General features: G+C 37.1%; 1 protein-coding gene across 5 annotated transcripts in view; it reads left to right on the top strand.

Annotated features, from left to right (window-relative positions):
* The window catches only part of GPC5 (glypican 5), a 770,806-nt gene that overhangs the window by 514,598 nt on the left and 228,736 nt on the right, over positions 1-27,472 (top strand). Inside the window, exon 8 of one of the 5 annotated variants that reach the window (XM_048078013.2) lies at positions 24,137-25,205. The exons of the other annotated variants lie outside the window; for them this stretch is intronic. Coding sequence (XP_047933970.2) covers positions 24,137-24,138 — 2 coding nt within the window. The 3' untranslated portion in view covers positions 24,139-25,205. Of the gene's footprint in view, positions 1-24,136; positions 25,206-27,472 lie in introns of those variants that run through there. 5 annotated transcript variants of the gene reach the window in all.

Here is a 27,472-nt window from a genome sequence, read left to right as displayed (position 1 = left end):
AATGTTTATTTTTATAACTATGCTATATTTCTTAGTATTTTGAAGTACCAAATCATTCAAAGTTTTCTTTAAAATTTCTTCTCTGTTTTATATCTCAAAAGATATTTAATATAAAATGTAAAGAATGTTGTGCCAATTTTCAAGAAGAACGTTGTGCCAATTTTGAAGAAGGGTAAGAAAGAAGACCCTGGTAACTACAGGGCTGTCAGTCTCATGTCAGTACCTGGTAAAATTATGGAGAAGATTATCCTGGGAGTTATTGAAGCTTACCTGGGGAACAATGGAGTCATAGGTCACAGCCAACATGGGTTCACGTGGGGTAGGTCCTGCTTAATAAATTTAAGTTCCTTTTATGATAAGATCACCCATCTAGTTGACCAAGGGAAGCCAGTTGATGTAATCTTTTTGGATTTCAGTAAAGCTTTCGATGCTGTTTCTCATAGATCTTACTGGAATAAATATCCAGCATACAGCTAGATAAAAACATCATACAATTGGCGAACAATTGGCTGATGGGTAGCACTCAAAGGGTTATGGTAAATGGGGTTACATCAAGCTTGCAGACAGTCACCAGTGGGTTCCCCCAGGGCTCCATTTTAGTGCCAATCCTTTTCTATGTTTTCATAAATGGTTTGGATGTAGGACTAGAAGTTGTTTTGAGTAAGTTTGCTGACGATACTAAACTGGGAGGAGCTGTTGACTCTGCCGAGAGTGGAAAGGCCTTGCAGAGAGATCTGGAATAACTGGAGAGCTGGACAGTCACCAACCATAGGAAGTTTAACAAGTGCCGGGTCCTGCACCTGGGAAGGGGCAACCCTGGCTGTACGTAAAGACTGGGCGACAGGATGCTGGAAAGCAGAGAGGGATCTGGGGGTTTTGATTGACAGCAAGCTGAATATGAGCCAGCAGTGTGCCCTGGCAGCCAAGAGGGCCAACCGTATCCTGGGGTGAATCAAGCATGGCATTGCTAGTCGGTCGAGGGAAGTGATTGTCCCACTCTACTCTGCGCTGGTGCGGCCTCACCTCGAGTACTGTGTGCAGTTCTGGGCACCACAATACAGAAAAGATGTGAAACTATTGGAGAGGGTCCAGAGAAGAGCTATAAAGGTGGTGAAGGGCCTAGAGGGGAAGACATACAAGGAGTGGCTGAGGTCATTTGGTTTGTTCAGCCTTGAAAACAGGAGGCTGAGGGGAGACCTCATTGCGGTCTACAGCTTCCTCATGAGGGGGAGCGGAAGGGCAGGTGCCAATCTCTTCTCTCTGGTGACCAGCGATAGGACCTGAGGGAATGGAGTCAAGCTGCGACAGGGGAAGTTCAGGCTGGATATCAGGAAGAGGTTCTTCACTGAGTGGGTGGTTGCACACTGGAACAAGCTCCCCAGGGACGTAGTCACGACACCAAGCCTGTTGTAGTTTCAGAAGCATTTGGACTATGCTCTCAGTCATATGGTCTGAATTTTTGGGTAGGCCTGTGTGGTGCCAGGAGTTGGACTCAATGATCCTTGTGGGTCCCTTCCAACTCGGCATATTCTATGAGTATAAGAATAGATTCTATTTTCATAAACTCTACTTTTTGGCTTATCTATGAAAGAGTGAGGGAGAAAACAGTTTGTTTTTTTTTTCTTCAATAAAATCATAGAATCATAGAATATCCTGAGTTGGAAGGCACCCACAAAGAACATTGAGCCCAGTTCCTGGTTCCACATAGGACCACCCCAAAATCAAAACAAATTTCTGAGTGTTGTCCAAACACTTCTTGAACTCCAGCAGGCTCAGTGCCATGACCACTTCCCTGGGGAGCCCATTCCAGTGCCCAGCCACACTCTCAGTGAAGAACCCTTTTTTTTTGTGTAATTGTCCCAGTTTTCTGTTGTTTGATATGAGCAAAAGCTTGTTTCTCTTGCAGCCATGTTGTGTGATAAGCCAGAAGCTTTTCTGATCCTGAAGATCTATGGATATGAACTAATTCATAGATCTCAATTAGTAGGCATTTCCTTAGAAGTGCTGTTGATGTTTGTTATTGACCTAGCATAACTATTTTAGTTATAAACAATTAATGTAGTAAGTGCTCAAGTATTGCACATATTCATTACAGTTGTTTCCTTCACTTAGATCTCATGTTTTCCTTTAATAATGTTTTTCATATATAAGCTCTATGTAGGCTAACATTTCATTGCTGCACTGTATTCAACACAAAGTGTACTTTTAAAAATTAAATTTGAGGATATCTGCTGACCTGAACTATTGCTAGGAAAATTAGATTAAATTATGATTGTATAAAACATGCAATTAATTAAAATGAAATATCACCATTTATCAAAATCAAGTAAAAACCTTCTGTTTCCCCAATTTTAGATCATATTTCTGCACTCTTTAAATTATGTTTCTGAGATTTCCCTAAAATCAACTCTGAAAATGAAAATTGAAGACTACCTACCCAATGTTATATGATTTTGCATGGAAACAATCAAATTATCTGATGATCTGAGTACTTTGTTTTCAGTAAAAAAAAAAAAAAAAAAAAAAAAGGCTTCAGTGTGTTGAAGAAGTTTATTCAGTTATTTCTCCAGTGTTTTTACCAGGACACTGCCTCAGTGTTTAACAATCACAGTTTAGTTCTGAACTAGAAATACTGCACCCAATCTGGATCTCTATTAATGTGGAAGTAATGCAGGAACTTCAGAAGGATATGTAAATTCAGTAGATATTGGTCATTATGGCTATTATTTTTTCCTGATTATGATGTACAGAGTGGTTAAGACCATGGAATCTAGTATGTAAACTTAACTTTTTTTTAGTATTGTGAATGTTGTCCCTCTTTAAATTGCCACTACAGAAGCTTAAACTGATTTTTTACCTAACTTTTGGAAATAGAGGTTCTCCATAACCATACACAAATATTGACTCAATGCTCTCTCATCCTGCCTAGATATTTTCTTCAGCATGGTAATTATACACATTGCATTAAATCTAATTTATTACTCTTGATGTTTTTTTCTACTGCCTGTAATTAAAAATAGATAGTAAATCTTTCATTAACTGGAATGGTTTTCCATTAAGAAAGAGCTCTGATTATGTACAAGTATAAATTTTGAGATTTTCTTTTGCATTACACCTACATGACTGATTGCATGGATTAAATTAGATGATATGACTTTAAATATAAATAAGTCTTGGCTATGTTAACTTACTGAGCAGATTTTTTTTTTTTTCCAAACAAACAAACAAACAAAAAAGGTTAAGATTTCTCAGAGATTGGTAGATGATGGGATATGTTTTAATGATGGTCTTAGTCTTCAAAAATCTAGCACAGAAGGTATTTACATGGACAGCCTTTTAATATTTAGGTCCTGGTTCAAGACAACACTGAACTGGACCACAAATACTGTGTCTGTGTCTTTGTGTAAAATTAGGTACTTAAATGTGAGCTGTGCAATTAAAAGCTTTAGAGTTTCCTATTCTTGCAGTCAGTGGTCCCAGCCAACATGGATTCACAAGGGGTAGGTCCTGCCTAACAAATTTGATTTCCTTTTATGATAAGATCACCCATCTAGTCGACCAAGGGAAACCAGCTGATGTGATCTTTTTGGACTTTAGCAAAGCTTTTCACATGGTTTCCCATAGGAGTCTACTGGACAAAATGTCCAACATACAACTAAACAAAAACATCATCCAATGGGTGAGCAACTGGCTGATGGGCATGGCTCAAAGGGTTGTGGTAAATGGGGCCACATCTGGCTGGCAGATGGTCACTAGTGGGGTCCCTCAAGGCTCTATTTTAGGGCCGGTCCACTTCAATGTTTTTACAAACTATCTGGATGTAGGACTAGAAGGTGTTTTGAGCAAATTTGCCGATGACACCAAAATTGGAGGAGTTGTAGACTCAGCTGGGGGTGGAAAGGCCTTGCAGAGAGATCTGGAAAAATTGGAAAGCTGGACAATCACCAACAATAGGAAGTTTAACAAGAGCAAGTGCTGGGTCCTGCACCTGGGAAGAGGCAACCCTGACTATACGTACAGACTGGGCGATGAGATGCTGGAGAGCAGCCCTGCAGAGAGGGATCTGGGGGTTGTGGTTGACAGCAAGTTGAATATGAGCCAGCAGTGTGCCCTGGCATCCAGGAGGGCCAACCGTATCCTGGGGTGCATCAAGTGCGGCATCGCAAGTTGGTCGAGGGAAGTGATTGTCCCACTCTACTCTGCGCTGGTGCGGCCTCACCTCGAGTACTGTGTGCAGTTCTGGGCACCACAGTACAAGAAGGATGTGGAACTGTTGGAGACTGTCCAGAGGAAGGTGACGAAGATGGTGAAGGGCCTAGAGGGGAAGATGTACGAGGAGCGGCTTAGATCACTTGGCCTGTTCAGCCTGGAGAAGAGGAGGCTGAGGGGAGATCTCATTGCGATCTACAGCTTCCTCATGAGGGGGAGCGGAGGGGCAGGCGCCAACCTACTCTCCTTAATCACCAGTGACAGGACCTGTGGGAATGGTGTCAAGCTGAGGCATGGGAGGTTTAGGCTAGACATCAGGAAGAGGTTCTTCACCAAGAGGGCGGTTGCACACTGGAACAGGCTCCCCAGTGAAGTAGTCACTGCACCAAGTCTGTCTGAATTTAAGAAGTGATTGGACTGTGCACCTAGTCACATGTTCTAAAACTTTGGGTAGATCTGTGTGGTGCCAGGACTAGATGATCCTTATGGGTCCCTTCCAACTCGGGATATTCTATGATTCTATGATTCTTGGTGATGTCAGGGGTGAGTAAAACTTCGACCTTGGACTTCTGGAGGGCAGACTTTGAACTGTTCAGGACACTGGTAGGGAGGGTCCCTTGGGAGTCAGTCTTGAAGGGCAAAGGGGTCCAGCAAGGCTGGGTGCTCATCAAGAAGGAAGTCTTAAAGGTGCAGGAGCTATCAGGGAACATGGTCATCCAGGAAGGTTCCAGAGGCCTGGAGACTTCGTAAGATAATGCGCATCTATAAGAAGGGTCATAAGGAGGATCCAGTGAACTACAGGCCTGTCAGCCTGACGTCGGTGCCAGGAAAGGTGATGAAACAGGTCATCTTGAATGTAATCGTGCAGCATATGTGGGACAACCAGGGGATCAGGCCCAGTCAGCATGGGTTCATGAAAGGCAAGTCCTGCCTGAGCAACCTCATCTTCCTCTATAATCATGTAACATGCTTGGTGGATGAAGAAAAGGTTGTTGATGTAGTCTGTCGAGACTTCAGCAAAGCCTTTGACACCTTCTCTCACGGCATTCTTCTGGGGAAACTGGCAGCCCATATCTTGGACAGGTAAACTCTTTGCTGGGTTAAAAACAGGCTGGACGACCAGACCCAGAGAGTGGTGGTGAATGGGGTTAAATCCAGCTGATGACTGATCATGAGTGGTGTTCCCCAGGGGTTGGTGTTGGGGCCCATCGTCTTTAATGTCTTTATTGATGACTCAGATGAGGGAATTGAGTGCACCCTCAGTAAGTTTGCAGATGACACCAAGTTGAGCAAGTTGAGGTGAAGTGTTGATCTGCTGGAGTTTAGGAAGGCCCTGCAGATGGACCTGGACAGGTTGGATCAATGGGCAGAGGATGGAGGCCAGTAGGATGAGGTTCAACATGGCTAAGTGCTGGGTCATGCACTTGAGCACAACAACCCCATGCAGCACTACAGGCTTGGGGCAGAGTGGCTGGAGAGATGTGCAGAGGAAAAGGATCTTGGGGTGTTGGTTGATGCTCACCTGAACATGAGCCGGCAGTGTGCCCAAGTGGCCAAGAAGGCCAACAACATCCTGGCTTGTATCAGGAATAGTGTAGCCAGCAGGACCAGAGAGATGATCACCCCCCTGTACTCTGCTCTGGCAAGGCTGCACCTTGAGTACTCTGTTCAGTTTCGGGCCCCTCCCTACAAGACAGACATCAAGGCCTTGGAGAATATCCAGAAGAGGGGCTACAAAGCTGATGAAGTGTCTGGAACACAAGTCCTAAGAGGAGCACGTTTCCCACCTCTCTCGAGTCTCTGAACCTCTAGATGGGGACTGGGAGAGTGGAGTCACTCCCACTGTAAGTGAAGAGCAAATTCAGGACCTCCTGATGCAACTTAAGAAATACAAGTCTATGGGCCCTGATGACATGCATCCCAGGGTACTGAGGGAATTTGCTGATGTAGTTGCCAAACCACTCTCCATGATATCTGAAAAATCATGGCAGTCGGGCGAAGTCACAGGTGACTGGAAAAAGGCAAACATCACTCTCATTTTTAAAAAGGGTAGAAAGGAAGACCTGGGGAACTACATACCAGTGATCCTCACCTCTGTGACTGGCAAGATCATGGAACGAATCCTCCTGAAGGCAATGTTAAGGACACATGCAGGACAAGGAGGTGATCCAGGACAGACAGCATGGCTTCCCCAAGGCTTCCCCAATCACGCCTGACCAATCTGATGGCCTTCCGTGTTGAAGTAACTGCATCAGCCAACAAGGGAAGACCAACTGATGTCATCTAATTGGACTTCTGTAAGGCCTTTTATCATGGTCCCACATGATATCCTAATCTCTAAATTGGAAAGACATGGATTTGAAGGGTGGACCATCCAGTGGATAAGGAATTGGCCTGATGGCTGCACCCAGAGAGTAGTGGTCAATGGTTCTATGTCCAGGTGGAGAACGATGACAAGCAGTGTCCCTCAGGGGGTCTGTCTTGGGACCAGTGTTTTTCAGTATCTTCATCAGTGACATAGACGATGGGATTGAGTGTACCCTCAGCAAGTTTGCAGATGACACCAAGCTGAGTGGTGCAGTTGATACCAAAGAAGGAGGAGATGCCATCTAAAGGGACCTGGACAGGCTGGAGAAGTGGGCCCATGGGAACTGCGTGAGGTTCAACAAGTCCAAGTGCAAAGTGTTGCACCTGGGTCAGGGCAATCCCAGACAGGAGTACAGACTGGGAGAAGAGCTCATTGAGAGCAGCTCTGTGGAGAAGGACTTGCAGGTTCTGGTAGACAAAAGGTTCAACATGAGCCAGCAGTGCATGCTTGCAGCCCAGAAGGCCAGCTGCATCCTGGACTGCATCAGAAGAGGTGTGATCAGCAGGTCGAGGGAGGTGATTGTTCCCCTCTACTCTGCCCTTGTGAGGTCCCACTTGGAGTACAGCATCCAGGTTTGGGGCCCCCAGCTTAGTGAAGATGGGACCTGTTAAAGTAAGTCCAGAGGAGGGCTACAAAGAGGATTAGAGGGCTGAAGCACTTCTACTATGAAGAAAGGCTGAGAGAGTTGGGGATGTTCAGCCTGGGGAAGGGAAGGCTCTGGGGAGACCTCATTGTGGCCTTTCAATACTTCAAGGAGTCTTATAAAAAAGATGGAGAAGGACTCTTTACTCAGGTAGATAATGATAGGACAAGAGGGAAGGGTCTTAAACTAAAAGAGGATAGATTTAAACTAGACATTAAGAAGAAATTATTCACTGTAAGGGTAGTGAGGCACTGGAACAGGTTGCCAAGAGAAGTTGTGGATGTCCCATCCCTGGAGGTGTTCAAGGCCAGGCTGTATGGGGCTTTGGCCCACTTGATCGAGTGGTTGGCATCCCTGCCTACGTCAATGTGGTGGTTTTACTGTGCTAGGCAGCTGAACACCACAACCGCTCTCTCACTCCCCCTCCTTAGATGAGGAGGGGAAGAAGTAAAGGAAAGAACAACTCACGGGTTGAGATAAGGATGATTTAATTAAAGGGAAGAAAAAAAAATATTAAGGAAAGATTAACAATTTAACTAAACAATTTAACTAAACAATTTAACTAAACAATTAACAATTTAACTAAAGGGAAAAAAAAGGAAAGGGTAAAAGGAAGGGGGAAAGGGAAAACTAAACAAAACAAGTAAAGGCTATGTGAAAGTGCAGAGGAAAGAAATTACTCTCTACTTCCCACAAATGAGCGATGCTTGACCACGTCCTTGAAGCAGGGCCTCAACGCATGTAACCAGTGTTCGGGAGGAGGACAGACGTTTTCACAACGAGAGCCCACCCCTCCCCTCTTCCTCCTTTTTCCACCTTTCATTGCTGGGTGTGACATCATATGGTATGGAATATCCCTTTGGTTGGTTTAGGTCAGCTGCCCTGGTGATGTTTCTTTTCTTACATCTTTGCCCACCCCCAGGGGGGTTAGAGAGAGTCCTGATGCTGTGCCAGCACTGCTCAACAGCAGACACAACACTGGTGTGATACCATTGCTGTTTTAGCTACGAGTGCAGAGCACAGCACTGTATGGGCTGCTGCAGGGAAATTAACATCCCAGCCCAACCCAGTACACTACTGGACACTATTGTACACTATTGTGTACACCCAGTACACATTGGGGGTTGGAGTTAGATGATCTTTAAGGTCCCTTCCAACCTGAGCCATTCATAGAATCAATCATAATTCACAGAATCAATCACAGAATTCTAGGATTCTAGGATTCTTTCAGAAGATGACATCCTTACTATTTTGTATGTCTGTCTTCAGATGGATAGATATCTGGAAATGCGTCTTGGACTTTTCATAAAAGAAAACAAAACAAAACAAAAAAAACACAAGTGGCAGGCTTAGCATAAGTCACTAACTTTCCATCAGTTAAATATAGTTGTGATTATTTCCTACCAACGTGAAGTATGTCTTAGATAATGATTGGTGTCCAAAATCTGGATGCAATCTTGTTGGTACCTGTAGGAGGAAAGATTACTTGGGCCACCACATGACAGCTAGGAGTCAAAATATACTCAGTATTCTGTAAAAAATGCAAATGTTAAAAAAAAAATACAAAAACTATCAATGAACATTTTCTTTACAGTTCTGAAGACAATTGAAATATATAATTTTTCCCAACTTCATTCGATGAAGAGATGTAGATAGCATTATTTTTCTCTTAAGATCTGAGTATAAAATCCTTGCTAAGAAGCAGAAACTTTAGCTTTCAAAAATATACTTAGTTGCAAATTATGTTGTTACATAGATAGTTATACAAGGCTGTCTGATTCCTTTTCATTTCCAGTTTTTCCTCCTGTCACAACAGCTTTATAGTAGTGTTAAAAATTTACAACCACCAGTTATTTCTTGCGATCTGTCTAAAACTAACAAGAGCTGTAGTTTCATGACCCAGGCCTCTTCATTGCTGCATTTATATAGCCTTTTTTTTAGTATTTATTTTGTGCACATTGCTTTTGGGACAATTTCTCCTATGAATTTTGTGTTTATTTTTTATTGTGTACTTTTGACTTGAAATAAGAATGTTTATACCTCCATATTTCTCTACATAGGAGAAAAAACATTGAAATATGTAAATACACCTTTATAAAATACACAGTTAAACATAATTATGTTGTTATATAAAATGTATATTTATCATATTTAGTATGACATTTTGGACAAAAAAAAAATAAAATCAAGTTTACTAACCCAGATAATTTTGCCGAGTGATCATTAATCACATTTGCTATAGATGCACATCTGAGAGCTTTGTCACAAAACTAAGCCATACTATAGACAGTGAGCTGGAATCACACTGCCACCTTCACCAGGAAATTAAAATGCAAAATCATAACATTTGCAAATAAATAATAGAGAATTATGTAATTTAAATAAATCCTTGGAGGCTGATGGGGTGCTTACCAAGGAAAAAAATGTGGGAGACAGAAATATAAGATATTCTCTGAAAACACTAATTGTGCAAATGATAGTTACCCATATATTACAAACAGAAGGAATTTTATTGAGATCCTAATGAGTTAGGAGTAGTCTTAAGCTGGAAAAATCTGCCTTTCTCACTAACTTTCTCACTAACTTTTCATATGTGGAACCTAAAAAGAATGCTGACACAACAACTGTTTTTTTAGACAGTTAAAGGTATCTGAGCAGAGTGCCACTAAAGTTAAGTAACACACAAGGTGTTCTGGAAATGAAAGAAACCAATAAATGTGTTCATATTTCACTCAGTTACATAAGTGAAGACTTTCCCTTCTTACTTTGTCTTCTTCTTCACTTCAGTATTGTTACTCACTTTTAAAATCTCCTAGAATATCTCAGGAAAAGTAAATGTTGGTTAATGGCTTTGAGTGCGTTTTTATTCCCCCCCATATCCACTGTTGAAATGAAACAGTATAGATTTGTTTAAAATTCTCTTTTCTTTCATCTTTAATCAGATAAAAGAACAAGATAACTTGGAGTAATGCCATGAAAATCCCATGTCCAGAGCCAAAAAAAAAAAAAAAAAAAAAAAAAAGGCAGCATGAGACAAGGATATAAAGGTTGCTAGATTAATTGGTTGGTTCCTTAACGTTTTTCATTTTCATTATTATCTTTATAACATTTCTTTTTAACAAAGCTTCCTTTTGAATACTGTAGTCAAGCTATTATAGTCACAAGGACAAAAAGGTTGTGACTTTCTCTTTTATTACCGCAACCATATTTTGTCAGGAATACGGATTATTTTGGTACCATTCATCAGTCTAACCACATTCTTAGCTCTTGAATAAAATTCAGAGTTTTTACTGTACAGAAAAAGACAGAAGAATCTGAAGTTTTCTGATAACAGTATGTTTCTCTCCTGAGAATTTAAGTATGTTTCTTCCCAGTTATCTCACTCCTCTTATCAATGTGAGCAATTATGTAATTCTGTCTGCCACAGCCATACTCTGACAATACTTGGAATTAAAAGAACTGATTCCGGTTTTTAAAAATGATATTGATTATTATTCTTTTGATGGAATCTTTAGAAACAGATGATGTGTATGGCAGGTATAGCTTTCTTCTCTTTCTCTCTTCCCCAGCTTACTTGGCTAATTTACTCATTTTTTTATAATCTGATCATTTTACCTCTGCTTGTATGTATTTTTTAAATTAATCAGGACTGATCACTGCCGAGATAGCTTAGTGTTCATTTCTCTTCCTCCTTTTCCTTTTTTTTTTTTCCTTATTTATTTATTTCTTTGGTAAAAGCACCAGTAAAACACATATTTAAAGTAGATTGCTTTTGATAAGGGCTGAAAAAAACATTAAAGATACAGAGATATATGTTGCCTTCTGACACAGTACATACTACCATTTTTTTTTTCCCCAAAAATTTCACAGTTCTGTCATCTGTGTCAAAACTTTCTAAAATTTTTTACTTCTTAAAAGCTGCGGAAAAAAAAAAAAAAAGATTAAGTGACTGAAATTTAGCTCTAGATTTTACACATGATCAAAGATCCTTTGCACTAGGTCTGGCTAGGATGGTGTTAATTTTCTTCACAGCAGCACATATTTTGATGTGTTTTGGAATTGAGACTAAATGTTGATAACACACCAATGTTTTAGCTGGTGCTGAACAGTGACTGTACAATGTCAAGGCCTTTTCTGTTTCTCACACTACCCTCAAAATGAGGAAGCTGGGGATGGACAAGAAGCTGTGAGGGAACACACCCAGGACAGCTGACCCCAAACAACCCAATGGATACTCTGTACCATATGACATGGTGCTCAGCAGTAAAGCTTAGGGATAGTCTTTCCAAGGTAATGTCTTGGAGACTGGGCATTGGTTTGATGGTGGGAAGTGGTGAGGGATTGCCTTTGTATCACTTATTTTTGTTTGTTTGTTTTACTTTCACTTATTAAACTGTCTTTATCTCAATCCCTCCCTTCTATTATTTTATTTTATTTTATTTTATTTTATTTTATTTTTATTTTATTTTTATTTTATTTTATTTTATTTTATTTTATTTTATTTTATTTTATTTTATTTTATTTTATTTTATTTATTTTGCTTTTCCTCTGAGTTCTCTCCCCCATGGCACAAGGTGCAAGAGGATTGAAAGAGCCACTGGCTGCTGTAATCAGTGGAGATCAAGACAACAGGGTGGAATTTAATTGCCTAAATGTAGGTGTTCAGTGCTTTCTGAGATGCCCCAAGGTATCCTGCCTAGATCTAGCTGGTGCTCCAGAAGGATATAGGCATCCCACATATCTGCTATCAAATACGTCACACTCTACTTACCCATTTATCTTGTCCCCCCCCCCCTTTTTTTTTTTTTCTTGAAGCCTAAGGAAAAATGGATGCACCTTTTCTGAAGCTGCAGCTGGTGGGTACAACAGATTTTGTAGAGCTATTCCCCCAACACTAAAGTGGGTCAACCTGAATCTGGAGTCTTTAGAATCCATTGAGTCATTGAGCCTGGATATTCTTGTCCAATGCCACATATTAAACATGAAACAGAAGTTATGGTAGCTGATATCCAAACTTGTCAAATTACACTATAACTTATATTTAAGAAGTAGAATAGATCCCCAAAGAGCCTCTGATTTTAATAGATGCATAGATAGTTTGTGTACAGTCAACCTCAAGGCAGGTGTTAACATGTGTTAACAGCACAGAATGGAATTTGATCCTGTATGTTACTGCCATTAATCTGGAAAAATAGTAACTTTTGCATAGCTTTTTATTATTTTATATATATATATATATTTAAGAAAGTAATGGCTAGAATTACCTACAGGGTTAAAATTTACTTTGCTAATGCCTCTACAAGCAGAACACTATAGCAGTCTCTCTATTGCAATTGGAGAAAAAAGCTGCAGAGGATGACATGATAAATATACATCATCTTTGTCTGTTCTCTGGGCCCCAACGTGGTATTAAATTAGCACATTAGATTTTTGCTAATGAGATTCAAAGTGGAAGAATATCCCGGGCATCTGCTCTGTGTTTGACAGTGCACTTAAATCTGTTACTTTAATACAGCTGATCAAAATAAAACCTCTTAAAAAGGCAGATGAGGAGCATTGGAATTGGCAATCTGTGAAGGAATTATAATGGGAAAGTAAAATTTGCTGGACTGTTTCATGACTTTTTCCTAGAGAAATTCCACAGTAAATGTATGGGCAGGAGAACATAAAAACAGAACATTTTATCAGAGAAGATGAGAAAGTGGGCAGAGGGAATAAACTCAGTCATTAAATGATCAGAATAACACAGCTGGATAAAGAAAATGGTGGAAGATATCCAGAGCAGAGTTAATATATCTTTAAGTCAAATAAAGCACGTGTGGGTGAGAGAGCAGGAGTCTAAATGTCAAGTGGTAGTCCAATCTATACATGGGTAGCCTGATTTTGACATCCTAGGTACCCTTTAAAAAGCTATGCTTTTTAAAAACATCCAGAACTAATTAAGACATGGTTATTTAATTTATTTAATATTACACTACATGAACAACATGAAAAGTGAAATGTATTTATTGAAAAGAGCAAACGGTTTGGACCCAGATTACCCAGAAAGGTGGAGGGAGAGGTTTTTACTGATAAGGTGATGCAGAATTCAGTATATTTTTCTTCCAAATATAATTACTGACTTTCTTTAATATAGGCTTCATCTTTGGAGGGACAAAATTTACATTCTTAAAAATGCTTTAATTTAGTTAACAGGTTGTATGTTGTAGTCTGTAATTCTATGTTCATTATATATCACTTCTTGACCTTTGAAAATGTAGCTAATAACATATCTTAAAGCATCTTGCAGTAATTCATATATTTTTGTGCATGTGTCCTTGTGTGCACTGATAAATGTTAGTGTCTTATTATAAGTATTGCACTCAGATTTCATTCTCTGAAGTGTCTGAACAGATAGACGTTGCATTATAGTGCTACTACTGACATTTCTATTCAGAGCTAAGGCCACCAACACTTACAGCTACTGCTGTTCTATTAAATATTTGTCAGCGAAAGAGACTGAGGATTGCTTCTTTCATATTTCTTGTACATGCTGAGCTACAGTGAAGATGAAATGTCAGGTAAAAATCAGTGCATACTCCTTCTGGTAACAAAACTCTTAGCTTGCATACAGAGACTGTGGTCTTTCAAGAATATACTATCATGATGCACACCGTGATCCTTTAATTGAAAAGCTGTGTAGGTAGATAATTGGGCAGATTCGAGATATATCTATGATGTGTGCCAATTATGCATGGGAAAAAAAAAAAAAAAAGAGAGAGACTTTACATGATAAGGGGGGATAAAATCAGTCTGATAAAATCATGGTAGACATAAATTTTCCCATTATTCCCACGTGAAATTAAAACTTGTAACTTTTAAATGAAGCAGTGCTGGCTGGTTTACTGCAAATGTTTTTGAATAGGCCCAGCAGGACTTGTTCACTTTTAGTGTCTTGGTAACTACTTTGAGCATAAATGGAGCTTAAATGAACTGGCACAATAGACTCTCATTTCTCTAACACCTGTAAAATTTCTGCTATAGTAGAAATTCTACTCTTCTGTCTCATCCCTTTGCTTGATACTACTGTGCATGACAGTACAAAATTCAGAAATGGGAGTTTTTATTTGTTTATTTTAAAATGTTGGGGAAGATGAAAAAAGAGGTTTCAGAAAGCAAATTGCCTAAAAATAGTAACTGTAATCTGCTCAATGTACTGCTATCCCTCTAAGGAATAGTTTGGCTTCCAACAACATACAGGATTTCAACTAATCCTGAGTGCTATTATCAATGCAGTCATCCACAAAAATCAAGCAGCAAGTTTATCTGTGACAGTGATGATTTGTGCCACTACTAATACTGAAGTTTTTAGACATAAATTATTATTTGGATTATTTTCATTATTCGAGTACTTTATTGATTTATTTATCTAGTTATCTGTTTATTTATTTATTTAAAATTTATCTCTCCATTCCCCTTTCAAAGCAAACATTAAGGTGTATTGCTTTTTTTTTTTTTTTTTTTTTTTCCTCTTTTGTCTTAGGGGAAGAAAATTGAATTTTATTGTGTGCTATGTCAGGGAAGGATCAAATGAAAAGGAAGCTAAAAGTCTCACTGGGACAGTTGGGGAAGAAAGTCTGTGTGAGATAGGCTTATGGGGAAATGGAACACTTGAAAGTCCAAGAGATTTGTTATGTTTCTCTCTGTCACAATTTTAAATATGTAGATGGGGAAAGAGTACTTTTTCTCCTAACCTGATGTTGTAATTTTTGAGATAAAGTTGAAGAATTTTCAGATGCCAATAATAATACATTTTGGAATTCTCTTAATTTGCCTTTCTTATTTACTGTAGCAAAATTCAGATACGGACATTGTGTAGTTTTGTGGAAGTTCCTATCGTCTGCTTCAAACTTCTTCAGACTGTCTATAACATATTATGATATAGCATATATTTCAGATGACTCTCTTTTGCTTTAGGGGTCCATATATGTCTGGAGCATTCTTTATGGTTAATGTTTATTTAGCACTAAGTAATATTAAAAATATTGAAGTTACTAATATGGTAGCTTCATAATTTTTAATAATGTAATACACAACTCACGATGTACGTTGTTGACATAAACACAACCTCTGTAACAGGAAACTAAGACAGTGGCAGAATGACTACAAATAATGAGTAATATTTTGGAAACAGACAAACAACAACAACAACAAAAAAACCCTATGAGGTAAAATGATGTTATTTGCTGTGTTAAAAGAATTTTGGAATCCGTTCAAAGTATTTTTGCATAGGTCCAAAGCAGTTAAAATGTGGTATTTCATTGTAATCTCTGAAATTAACTATGCTGTGAAACATTTGACTTCTACTAATGCCTGTCAACAAATTATCTACCCTTTCTTTGGAGAAAAAGAGAAAATTAATCATTCAAATGTAAAATTCTGCCGTTTCTGTAGGCTCAATTTCATCTCTTCTAATTTCAGTACTTAACCGAAGTACAAAGATGGGAACCCATTTGCCTTCCACTCAGTGATGAAAATATATACCTCTAGATTTTAAGGGGCCTGACACATCTGTGAGTGCTATTTCTTCCCACTGAAAGTAGTAGCAGTATTCAGGAACTAGGAGCTTTAAACTCATGATCCATTTAAACCTTCATAAGCTGATAGTAATGTCAAATGAAAATAGATGGGCTTCCCCTGGTCTTCTTGGATGCTCACTCCTGTCCTACACTCCGCCAGGTGTTGCAGCCAGAGAGACACATCAAAGAACAGATCCAGGTCAACACTGGACCATGCTGGAATTTTCTTGTCTGCTTTTACTGAGCTCATTATACCCTTGATAAGTTCCTAAGAAACTTCAATGCTGGCCCAGAACTTTCTGGGAGGTCAGTGATTATAGAGAACAAGAATATTTATGCCCAAATTATCTTGTTTGTAGACAACAACAAAAAAAGTTTTATTATTATTATTATTTTTGTGTGTGTGTGGTTGTTGCTTTTGTTGTTGTTTTTTAAATGTGCATGTCTTTATATTGATACAGTCTACAAAATACACAGTTGTAAACCTTTAGTTTAGCAAGCAGGAGCTTGCCACTACAGGGGAAAAAGCTGCTATGTTGTATTTACTTCTAATACTCTGAATGTACTTGATTTTAGAAACCAGCATTAGAAATATCAGACTTTGTAACATAGACTAAACCACAGCAGAATCAGTTAGGGAAAAAAAAGAAAGAAAAGAAAAAAAGAAAAAAAAAGATAAAGTGGGAGTGCATTTGCTGTATATTACTGGTTAATTCACACCTCACTGAATCACATCATCAAATGAATTTTACACAACTGCAGTTTCTCAAGTAATAGTGGGCTTTAGGACTTTTATCTGGACATTCTGCTTTATCTTTACAACAATATAAATGATCAGACTACCTGTTTGTAGGATGGATGTTTACTACAACATTTATTTATACTAGTCATCCAGTTTTTTACATCTAATGAAAAACAACTAGAAAAAATATTTGGAGAGAACAAAAATATACAAAATTTTCTATACCTAGTCATTTTTAATGAAGACAAAAGCTTATCGCTTATCTCTTGCAAAATTCAAATAGAAGATACTTCAGAGATCCCTTATCATACACAGTGCGAAGAACTGAAAAATAATGATCAAAATAAAAGGGGTGGGTTTTAACATTAACATTCAGTCTGTGTAAAAATTCAAGAGTATGTTGATGTTCTCATTTCTAAGCACTTATATGTATATGTATTCCTGACATTTTATTCTAATTCTTTGTTCTGCCTTTATGCTTCCATTATGTAATGCTTGTTGATACATATACATGCATAGACTCTGTGGTATTTTAGAGTTATAAGTAATATATTTAAAGAGGGCTTATAAAAAGATGGAGAGCTACTCTTTGCTCAGTCAAATAATGACAGGACAAGGGGGGATGGTTTTAAATAGGGGAGACTTAGATTAGAGGTCAGGAGGAAACTTCACTGTAAGGTTGATGAGGCACTGAAACAGGTTGCCCAGAGAGGTTGTGGATGCCCCATCCCTGGAGGTGTTCCCTAGAGGCCATGTTGGATGAGGCCAACCTGAGATGACGCCATCCCTGGCCAACCTGACCTAGTGGGCGGCATCCCTGCCCATGTCAGGGGGGTTGGAACTAGATGATCTTTAAGGTCCCTCCCTTCCTGAGCCATTCTGTGATTCTATGATAAGTGGATGACCTATGAAAGGAATAGATGGCAAAAAAAAAAAACACTAAAAATACATGCAATTTGCTAACAGCAAAATTAAAGGTGAATGCAGGTTGAAAACATTCTATTGCTGTAATATATATTTTAAAAATGTGTTCTTTATATGCTTGTATAATTCCCCCAAATTTTGTGCGTAAAGATTGCATAGTCTATATGCACATATGTGATTCAAGATTTCAATGCATTTGCTACTGTTATTACTTCAGGCACACAGGTACACACATACAAGTTACACACACACGTACACACATACACCCCTATTCAAGACCAAAATTTACAAGGTTAGTCACATTTATTTTTTTTACTTAATAATGTAAGTTGTAATGTTTGTTCCTTCATTACTTTATGTACATTCTCTCACATAAGAACATGGTATTCTATTTTATCATATTTTACTTTCTTTTTATGAGCTTTTAAAGTACAAACACTAAAAAAAACCAACATGTAATTAAAACATATGTTCTAGAGGACCAAGACAACTCTCAGCTCCTCTTCACATAGATTGTTTATTGCTCATTTTCTTCAGAGGTAATTGTTTAAAATGAATAGACGTAATGAAGCATGGCCTAGCAGGGAGAAATTTTGTAACATAGTACACCAGACTGTTTTGTATACAGGCCCTCATTTTAACAAATGTGATTTTAATGTGTCTTCTGAAAACTGAAATGATACATGCTAGAAGATAGGAGAAAAATAGTGAAGCATAAATTAAAAACTGATTGTTGTATTACTGGTCACTGAACTAAATACTTTTAGATGTTTTCTAATTACATTGTAAATCATCTATTGGATATGTACCTTATTTAAGAATTTAAGGGGCAAAGCTTTTCAGAATTAAGGGTAATTTCAGCTGTACAATACGTAGACAGGATAAGTGCGCTCAAAATCTCTGCTTATAATAATTCCCAATATATTCCAGATATCCAACCCTTTACTGGATATTTCACCCCAAGCCCTCCCCTCTGTTTTTTCAGAGTCTGTGTCCATTATACTGATTGCTGTGACACCGCTTGTTGTAATAACACTAGTTTTAAATGTCACATTTCATATATTCATATTCATGTGACTGTGGTGCAACAGGACCACACTGAGGGTGAAAAATCCAACCGGAAGCATAAGAAATATCAAAGTGGAACAATGAACATCACATAAAGTGGTTTGGGGCTATCTTTCCTCTCTTCAATCAGAATAATGGAATGATTCAGTTTGGAAGGGCATGAAGAGCTCTCCAGCTCCAACTTCTTGCTCAAAGCAGGGCCAGACATGAGGTTGGACAAGGATTCTCAAGTCTTTGTCCTTGGCATCCAAATGAAGACAAAAGGTCTAAACCTCTCTACAGTCACTAAAGAAAAGTAGGCCTCTTCGCAACTTAAGATATTAATTCATTGTCCAAGGTTTGTTAGGATGAATGTTAAGTGTTTATCAATTTAAAATAAAAGAGGAGTAGCTATTATACTGTAAATTTACCTGCTTTCTTACAAAACACTCATCTATCAAGGTAAAACTTGCTTCTACAATACTAGGGAACTCTACAAAAAAAAAAAAAAAGTTTAATCTTTAGAATTATTTTTCTATATGTAAAATAGATACAAACATTTAAAAAGTTGAATGATTTAAAAAATCAATCAATATTTTTAAATACACATATATTGAAAAAATATTTAAAAGTTTTCCCAAGAAGGTTTCTCACTCATTTTTTAAATAGTTTGAAAAGCAGACAATTTTTTTTTTTCCGTTCTATGGAGCCACATCACATCCCAATGCTCTGCTTTATTCTGTACCATCCTGTTTGATCTCATCAAACTGCAATGGTGTTCAAAGTTACAATGATGTATAACAGAATTACTGTAGTGTCTGAGAAAAAATCGTGAAGATGAAAAATTGACTTCCCACTCACATACCATAACCAATGAAATTTTAATTAGAATTGTTTTAAATTAATTGACTTTGAGTATCATCCTTAAAATCTCATTTAAATTTAAAAAAAAATCACATGTATCTGTGTCACAGATCTTTGAATTAAAGATGATCTTGAATTGTAGTCACAAATACTGCTTTCAAAATACAGTATCATCTCTATTTTTATCATTTTATTTTCTACTGACACAGGTAGAAAGAAGTAATTCTGTGAAGATGCTCATTAGTCTGAATGTAGTGAAAAAAGATCCTGTGGGAAATCATTTTTTCACTGTAACACATCTATTGTAAGGAATCACACATTCAGAATTTATCTTTGATAAATAAATACATACTAGACTGAGATAAGTAAACTTTCAAACTCAGCAGTTCTTAAGGCTAACGCTTCTAAAAATTGGCTTATGCATATTGAAATTTACTGGAGACTCCTTGTTCTTTTTTTTCATTACATTATTAAAAATAGCAGTGTTTGACACATTTGTGCACAGAGATTTTTATGTTACCCTGGCAAGATAAAAAGCTGACATATCTGCTGCTGGAATGTAGTCTCATCTGTGTTCACAACGCAAAATGGGCAAAAGGAATAGAAAAGGCATTTTTAGAATAAAAAAGAGAAAGAAGGAGGTTCTTGTTGTTACCTTGAGAAGCCTGAGTATTAAACTAAAACCAGAATTTTTATTTATTTATTTATTTATTTTTTTCCAGAAATAGAAATACCTGTATACCTGTATAATGTTTGGAATACACACACACACACATATTTAGAGAGTACACAAGAGGGAAAAATATCATTCAAAGAAAGTATTCTGTTTGCCCAACTGAAGCTTACTCAGAATAAAAATTTTTGGTGTTTTGACCTACATCAAATGTTGTTTACATTAGACAGGACTGACTGTAGGTCAAAAAGTCAGAGGGTCTGCTCTGATGTTTTATTTTCTTTGAATACTACTGTGAATTTTCATCTCTTGGAATATGTTTCTAATGCATTTTTGACAACTGATTTCAGGTTGGTAGACTCTTTGGGGATGGGTGTGAGATGTTGATATATTCATTTTCTTCCTCTCCACCAGAACTGTTTGAATCACAAAATGCTTCATGTGTACTGACCTAGAATGTTAACTGCAAATGAGAGGTACTACATATAGTTCGATAGACAATGTCCCATTTTAAACTTTGATGATGATACAAATACATACCTTGTAGAAACAATTCTGTTATCTCAGTCTGCCAGTATCCTACATTTGTTTTGTAAACACTTTTCTGAACCAAAGAGTTAAAAAATTCACTTGCAAATAACTTTTGCCCATTCTGTCTGATTTATTTAATTATTTACTTACTTATTTGTTTATTTTTAGGATCAGTATACTATTAAAATATGAAGGAGCACTGAAATAATACATGGTCAGAGCATATATATATATTTTTTTCCCCCCCAGTTTTCATTTCACAGAGAACAGCTTGTGAAGAGTCCCAAATGAAAACTTTTTAATGTGAAATGCATTAGAGATCATGTTTCATAATAGAAAATATTTCTGGAAAACACTGCAGAACAGATCTCCACCAACACCACCAACAACAAAGCTATAACAAATTACTGGAGCAAAGTTTGAAGAGTTGTAAAACATTTCAAGGATAAAATAGGCATGAACACTTTTGTTTGAAACTGTCTTGGCAGTGGCCAAGACACTATCACAATGGTGGCAAAGGCACAACAGTGTCCAACATGTTATAAAACATGTAGAGATTACTTTAAAGAATGTATTAGCTACCCAGGGACTGATATGGTACATTGAAAAAGAAATGAAATGCCCTTTGTAAAGTGAAACCACGAGTCACAACATTTATTAGAGTTCTTTCAGGGAATGAACAACGATGTATTCTTGGATTTTTGAAACCAGTTGATCATGTCCCTACTAAAGACTTACAAAAAGTCTAGAAGTGAAAAAGCAATAACAATAACAACAAAATCGTGAATAAATGGTTAGTTCTAAAACATGAGAAGGTTATTATGTATCTGGATGTAGAAATCCCATGCAGTTGGAGTCAACAAATTTATGACAAATATAAAATATTACTCAGGAATTAGATCTTAAGATTTTAATAGGTAGTTCTATGAAACTACCAGTGCTCAGTATGAATGAACATGAAAGTAAAACATATACTGAAAACAATTAGACAGTGAATGGATAACAAAGCAGAAAATATTCTTAAAGCTATTGTATAAATACACTGGCACACTAATGATTGAGGGCAATTTCAGAACTCTTATCCAGCTTCCTGAGGTCTAGATATGGTTCATAAAGTCTGTTAAGGCAATCAAAGCTATGGTGTGCTTTCTGCACAGTCAGTCAGCAAATACAGTAGAAAATTGTCAGGGGGCAAAACAGGAGATGAAAGAAGATTGAAATAGGTCTCTAAAATCCTGAGTGGCATTGAAAATAGAAGAAGGGAATGACTGTTCATTTTCTTTTCAAAAATAAGGGACATCTAATGAAACTATCAGCAGTCATATTTAACTCCACCTCCCCAGAAAGAAGACCCTTATTCACACAGTATTCTGTGTAATTCCACACCGCATAGGTGATTACATGAGTTTACAAAGCAACTGTGAAAATTTTGTAGAAGAAAATATCACTGGGGAAAATCAAATGAAAAGAGTATCCCCATCATCATCAAACCTCCTCAGACTAAAATCTAAGAACACCCCTGCTCCACAGCCAAAAGAAAAACAACAAAACAAACAAACAAACAAACAAAAAACACCAAAGTATCAACAACTAAAACCACTTTGATTCTAGAAACTAGAAGACAGTTCTGAAGAAGAGTTATTTTAGGCTAATCCTGTTCTTACACTCTTTCTTATGTGTTCTACAGGAATAAGGTGATCTATATGAATTTTCTTACATTTTTATTTTCCAACCAAAATTTGTGAGCTATAGTTTGAACATAAAAATTATCAGTGATACTCAGTACTGCATAGTAGCAAGACCAGAATATGTTTCTGGTACCAGAGAATACTCAAAAATTAATAGGTTTCCAATATATCGAGTTCTGGGTTTTCATTCTCATACTTATAAAGTAAATTAACTGTTAACTAATAGTCTGTATTAATAGCTAATCACCTAAAAATAAAAATAATGTTTCTGTCTCCTATATGAAAAAATCTTTTACCACCTATTATTTTCTCTATATTAAAGTACCTATACATTATAATCAGTACAGAAAAAATCTTGGCACCAAATACAGAAATGCAACTCATAAGTCTAGAGATGTTACATATTTAAGAATGCAATTAAAAAATGGATGTAACAATCCTCATTAAGAACACGTGTTTATTTTAATGGTACACAAAGACATCTTCAATTTTCAAAGATTCTGTCATCTTGTTTCTATTTCAATTCACTTATCTTGCTCATTTTCTATGGATTCCTTCTACAAGATATAACACCTTCTTTCTATATATGCTATAAATATTTGCTTTATTCTTACTTACTAGATTCATGTTACCCCTTCCCCCCTTCCCTTCCCTTCCCTTCCCTTCCCTTCCCTTCCCTTCCCTTCCCTTCCCTTCCCTTCCCTTCCCTTCCCTTCCCTTCCCTTCCCTTCCCTTCCCTTCCCTTCCCTTCCCTTCCCTTCCCTTCCCTTCCCTTCCCTTCCCTTCCCTTCCCTTCCCTTCCCTTCCCTTCCCTTCCCTTCCCTTCCCTTCCCTTCCCTTCCCTTCCCTTCCCTTCCCTTCCCTTCCCTTCCCTTCCCTTCCCTTCCCTTCCCTTCCCTTCCCTTCCCTTCCCTTCCCTTCCCTTCCCTTCCCTTCCCTTCCCTTCCCTTCCCTTCCCTTCCCTTCCCTTCCCTTCCCTTCCCTTAATCTTTATTATAAATCGATCGTAGATCATAAAATTAAGAAAATTTTGGTCCTGAATACTTCATTTAATAAAGTCCTCTTTGAGTTCTGGAGTCAAACACAACCTGGAAGAATAGGCTATCTGAAGACTGAAGTTGCTCTGAATTTCTAAAATTCTAATTCTCTGTAGTACAATGAAGGAATTTAAAGTGGGATCACTACCAATTTGAACACATACTGTACATAACATAGTCTGTCTTGCTGCAGACAGGCTTGTGAGAGTTAAACTGAAACTCATATTTTTCCTCTTTTAGCCGAAGTATATATGAGATTAAATATGTGGCTGATCTATAGTCAAACTAAATATTTCTCAGAGGAAAAAAATGCCATATTTGCCTTAAAGTAAATTCTTTTGTGCTTCTTTCTAAAGTATTTTATGACAGCTATTTTGTAGTTCATGCTTTCATCTCTGATGGAAACTTGCTATACGCAACCAACTTTAAAGTTTAAAATGATACATATGACTCTTGTTAACATAGCTGCCCAATTGATGAAGTGATTTTAGCTAATAAGGTAGTTCATTTGTAAAAGATCACTTTCCTTAGCTTAGCAAAATCCAAAGATGTCGAAGCCTAGATCTGACCATTTGCACAAACAGTGCACAGACTTAAACTGTCAAAGACTTGGTAGCTAAACGTACCAAGAGGAGAAATGAAGTTACAGCTTTGATTCTTGAAAGAAAGATTTGTGCCTAATGTTTTTATCTTTTTTTTTTTTTTTTAATTATTATTATTTTTTTTTTCATTTTCTTTCATGATTCTGTGTCATTTTCATGTTGGAACAGAAAACCTTTCAGTATAGTTTCAGAGTAGCTGTGTCACAATGATTTCAGGAGTTTGTCAGATTCTTTCTTTTTTTTTTCCTAGAGAAGACCGGACCACTATCAGCAGGCAAATAGCATGTCATAGTGGTAGAACACTCAAAGAAGACAACTAACATTATTGAAATGAATAATGCCCTCCACCTATGGTATCTACGAACCATATTTTTTCTTGAATTATTTTCTACTTATGTTCTTCTCCTTCACTGTTCCTCATGTACTACATTTCTTTAATAGAAGCAGGGCATATTTCTAGCCTTTCAGGTTTTTTTGCCCTTGCCTTTATGAATGTGAAATGTGAAAGTTATAGGCACCAAACCCCTCATTCAAATGCCCTATTTGCATATATTAAAGATATCAACACTTTTTTTTTTCCAAAAGATTATCCCTCCAGAAAGCAAATGTGAAATTAAATCATAACAGTTAGAACATTTATAAAGTCGATAACTGTGAGAAGCAAGGCAAACAAAAATTCAGGAATCTTCAGATGACTTTATGATGGACAGAATAATGACCTTTAGCAAAGTCTTTCTTCATCTCAGGCTCAAGGATATTAAAACCCGAAAGAATTTTCAGAAAAGTCTCTTTCCTGTCTGTACTCATGACTAGTTTAATACAGGAAATGATTTTCAAGAATTCAATGCACAGCTTTTTCATTCTGTCTAAATCAATGAAATGAGAGCACCATAAGATACTCATCTTAAGACCTTAATAACAAACAGCCTGGACATTTCTAAATAAGGCTGTCTAACGATTTACAACTCACGGAGATGAAAAAAGTCTCAAGAGGATATCAAGAGGGTATCAAGGACAATTTCAACAGAGATATCTTCATCTTACTATATAGATTCTAACTCATAACTGTGACTGATAGGTAGATAAATGGATTTGTAAAAAGGTCGTAAAAACTTGAATTCATCTTAACTTTCTGCATATACACTTTTATATAAAAAATATATATACTTTGGCGTTGTCAAGACTGGAATTTTGTTGTGGTTCAGCTGACAATTGAAGTCACTAGCAAGATCTGACTTTCAGATAGACATTACATGATTTAGTCCTTCACTAGAACTAAAAAGGTCTGGCCCATAAAGACGTGAGATATTTACTTAAATTACTGAGCACTGACCTAATGGTTCTGTGCTTAAGTTAGCACTGCGTTTTAGTCTGTGGAAAAATGATGGATGAATAAGTAGCTTAAGCATCTGATGCTCTGAAAAAGTCTTTTACTTTTCTGATATGACTTTCCACCTCTATCCATGTGTACCATGTGACTCAGACCTCAGTTTTCTGTTTCTTTCATTGTTGATTGAGTCTGATGTTTTACCTTACTGTTGCTGGGGCTTGAAGTGATACGTTTGCAGATAGGTAGGTTCCTATGGAAAACAAGGCAAAATATGAATGCAATGCCTGAGAATCATTTGTGTCCAAACACATATAGTAGACATGAAGGATAATCTTCAGCTGGCCAAATAGATGTGCCTACAAAGCAGTCATTTACCTGTGACCTAATTACTTGTGCACCCTTTACAGGCAATGAAGAGAAACAGGTTCTATTGGTCATGATTTATCGTTTTCAAAGGAGACTTAAAACTGTATCTGTGGATATATGAGAAGCATCTTAATCAAGCTTATTACAGGAAATTGGCTCATACACTTTAATATTGTAAGATAACTACAATTAAATTACTGTAACTGCTAGAGAATATGTCAAGCTTCTTGCCAAGAGCTATTAGACTTCCAGTGACCTTAAATTTAGCAGCAGTCCAGTCGCCGTAAGGGTTGAAAGAGCCAATTTGCCTGATCAGTGTTTTTTCTAAGATTCCCCCCCCCCCCTCCCCCCCCGAGGCAGTTTTAGAACTTACTTCATCATGTAAGTGGAGAACATTTTTTTTTTTTTTAATAAAATTTACTCCACTGTATTGAAAGGGCTGATTCTGCATCCTTAGCACTCATCAGTTTGTTTTGGGGTGTGCAGTAGCACCTGTTCAGCTACATGGAATAAGAAACATATTTTGTTAACCATAAAACTTAGAATCTAAAATTCTTCAAAATCAGATGAAAGCAGAGATGTCATCAAGGGAACATAGTTATTTATATCAGATTTACATATATGGATGGTGAATTCAAAAATTTTTTGTGTACTGTTGGGAAAAGGGTTTTAGCATTCCTTCTGGTCATTAGAACTGGCCAGTGATATCTTCTGTACTATATACCATATCAAAAAAATACAATTGCAGAAGCCCTTCTTTAGTCTTTTCTTATATAGAGTGTGCATTGTTCATTAGAAAATAGGCTTTTGCTGTGATGAAGTCAAGATATAAAGTGTATTTTAAGAGTGTGATTGCGGGCAACTTTTGAACATTTATTTTAAGCATCTGAAAAACATGACTGCCAAATATCTTAAAATCTTTTGGAATTTTTGGCCACAATGGTCTTAAATATTAATAATAATGATTAGAGAGGTTTTTTTCTTAGCATATATTGTTCTTGAGTTGTCTTGCTGCATTACACAATTAAGAATACACGCTAATGATCGTGTTTTGTTGTTTTTGCTGTTGCTATTTGTTGTTGTTGTTTTTGTGCACTGCATGAGATTTAGATTCAAACCAAATTGATCTCATGAAGCTTATAGATCTTCACCTTGACTCTGCACATCAGTACTGCTAAGCTGTATCCTCTCTGTGAAAGCAATGCCCATCAGATATCTCACTCTATGAATAATATGCTGCAAACAATAAAACATTACAGAAAGTTTCAGAATGAAAGGATGGAGGAGTGGTAATTCTGTTCTTATTTTGTTCTCAGATTTATCTTTCCTATATCAGTATGTCAGTTTGGTATATTCTGATTGTGTTTTATCTTTCTTGACCTTTGCTGGATACTTGTATTTGTCATAATCCTGCATGTGTCTCAGTGATGCTGGTTCTTGCTGGCATCACAGAAGAACATTGTGATCACATAAGTGGTTGTAAACAAAATTAAAACACTGAGGAAGAGCAGAGCAGTCATCATAATTTTTCTGTTAAAAAAGAAAGATACAAATAAATATATTATCCTGACTTAATTAACTTGTATAGATGAGAAAAAGGATTAAATAGTGTCAGCCAAGCAGTCACTGTAGCAGTTAATTGCAATTTTAAAATTATGATTCTTACTAACATAGGTTAATAGTCTCTGTCGGAGATGTGGTGGTGTTGTGTTTTCTATAGGTATGTCTATTTTCTTGACAGCCTCACTAGTAATATCAACTGTATTCTTTCCTTTTTGTAGAATTCCATGTTTTTCCATCTTATAATGTCTTTGGATCAGAAAAACTGATTTTACCTTTCTGTAAAACTCCTTTTCATTAACTGTATAAAAATGAGTCTTGGGATGAAAT

This window comes from Anser cygnoides, chromosome 1 (assembly GCF_040182565.1).
Source record: "Anser cygnoides isolate HZ-2024a breed goose chromosome 1, Taihu_goose_T2T_genome, whole genome shotgun sequence".
Taxonomy (NCBI): Eukaryota; Metazoa; Chordata; class Aves; order Anseriformes; family Anatidae; genus Anser; species Anser cygnoides.
Note: the sequence above shows the minus strand (reverse complement) of the source record. Positions and strands in the feature narration are given on the sequence as shown.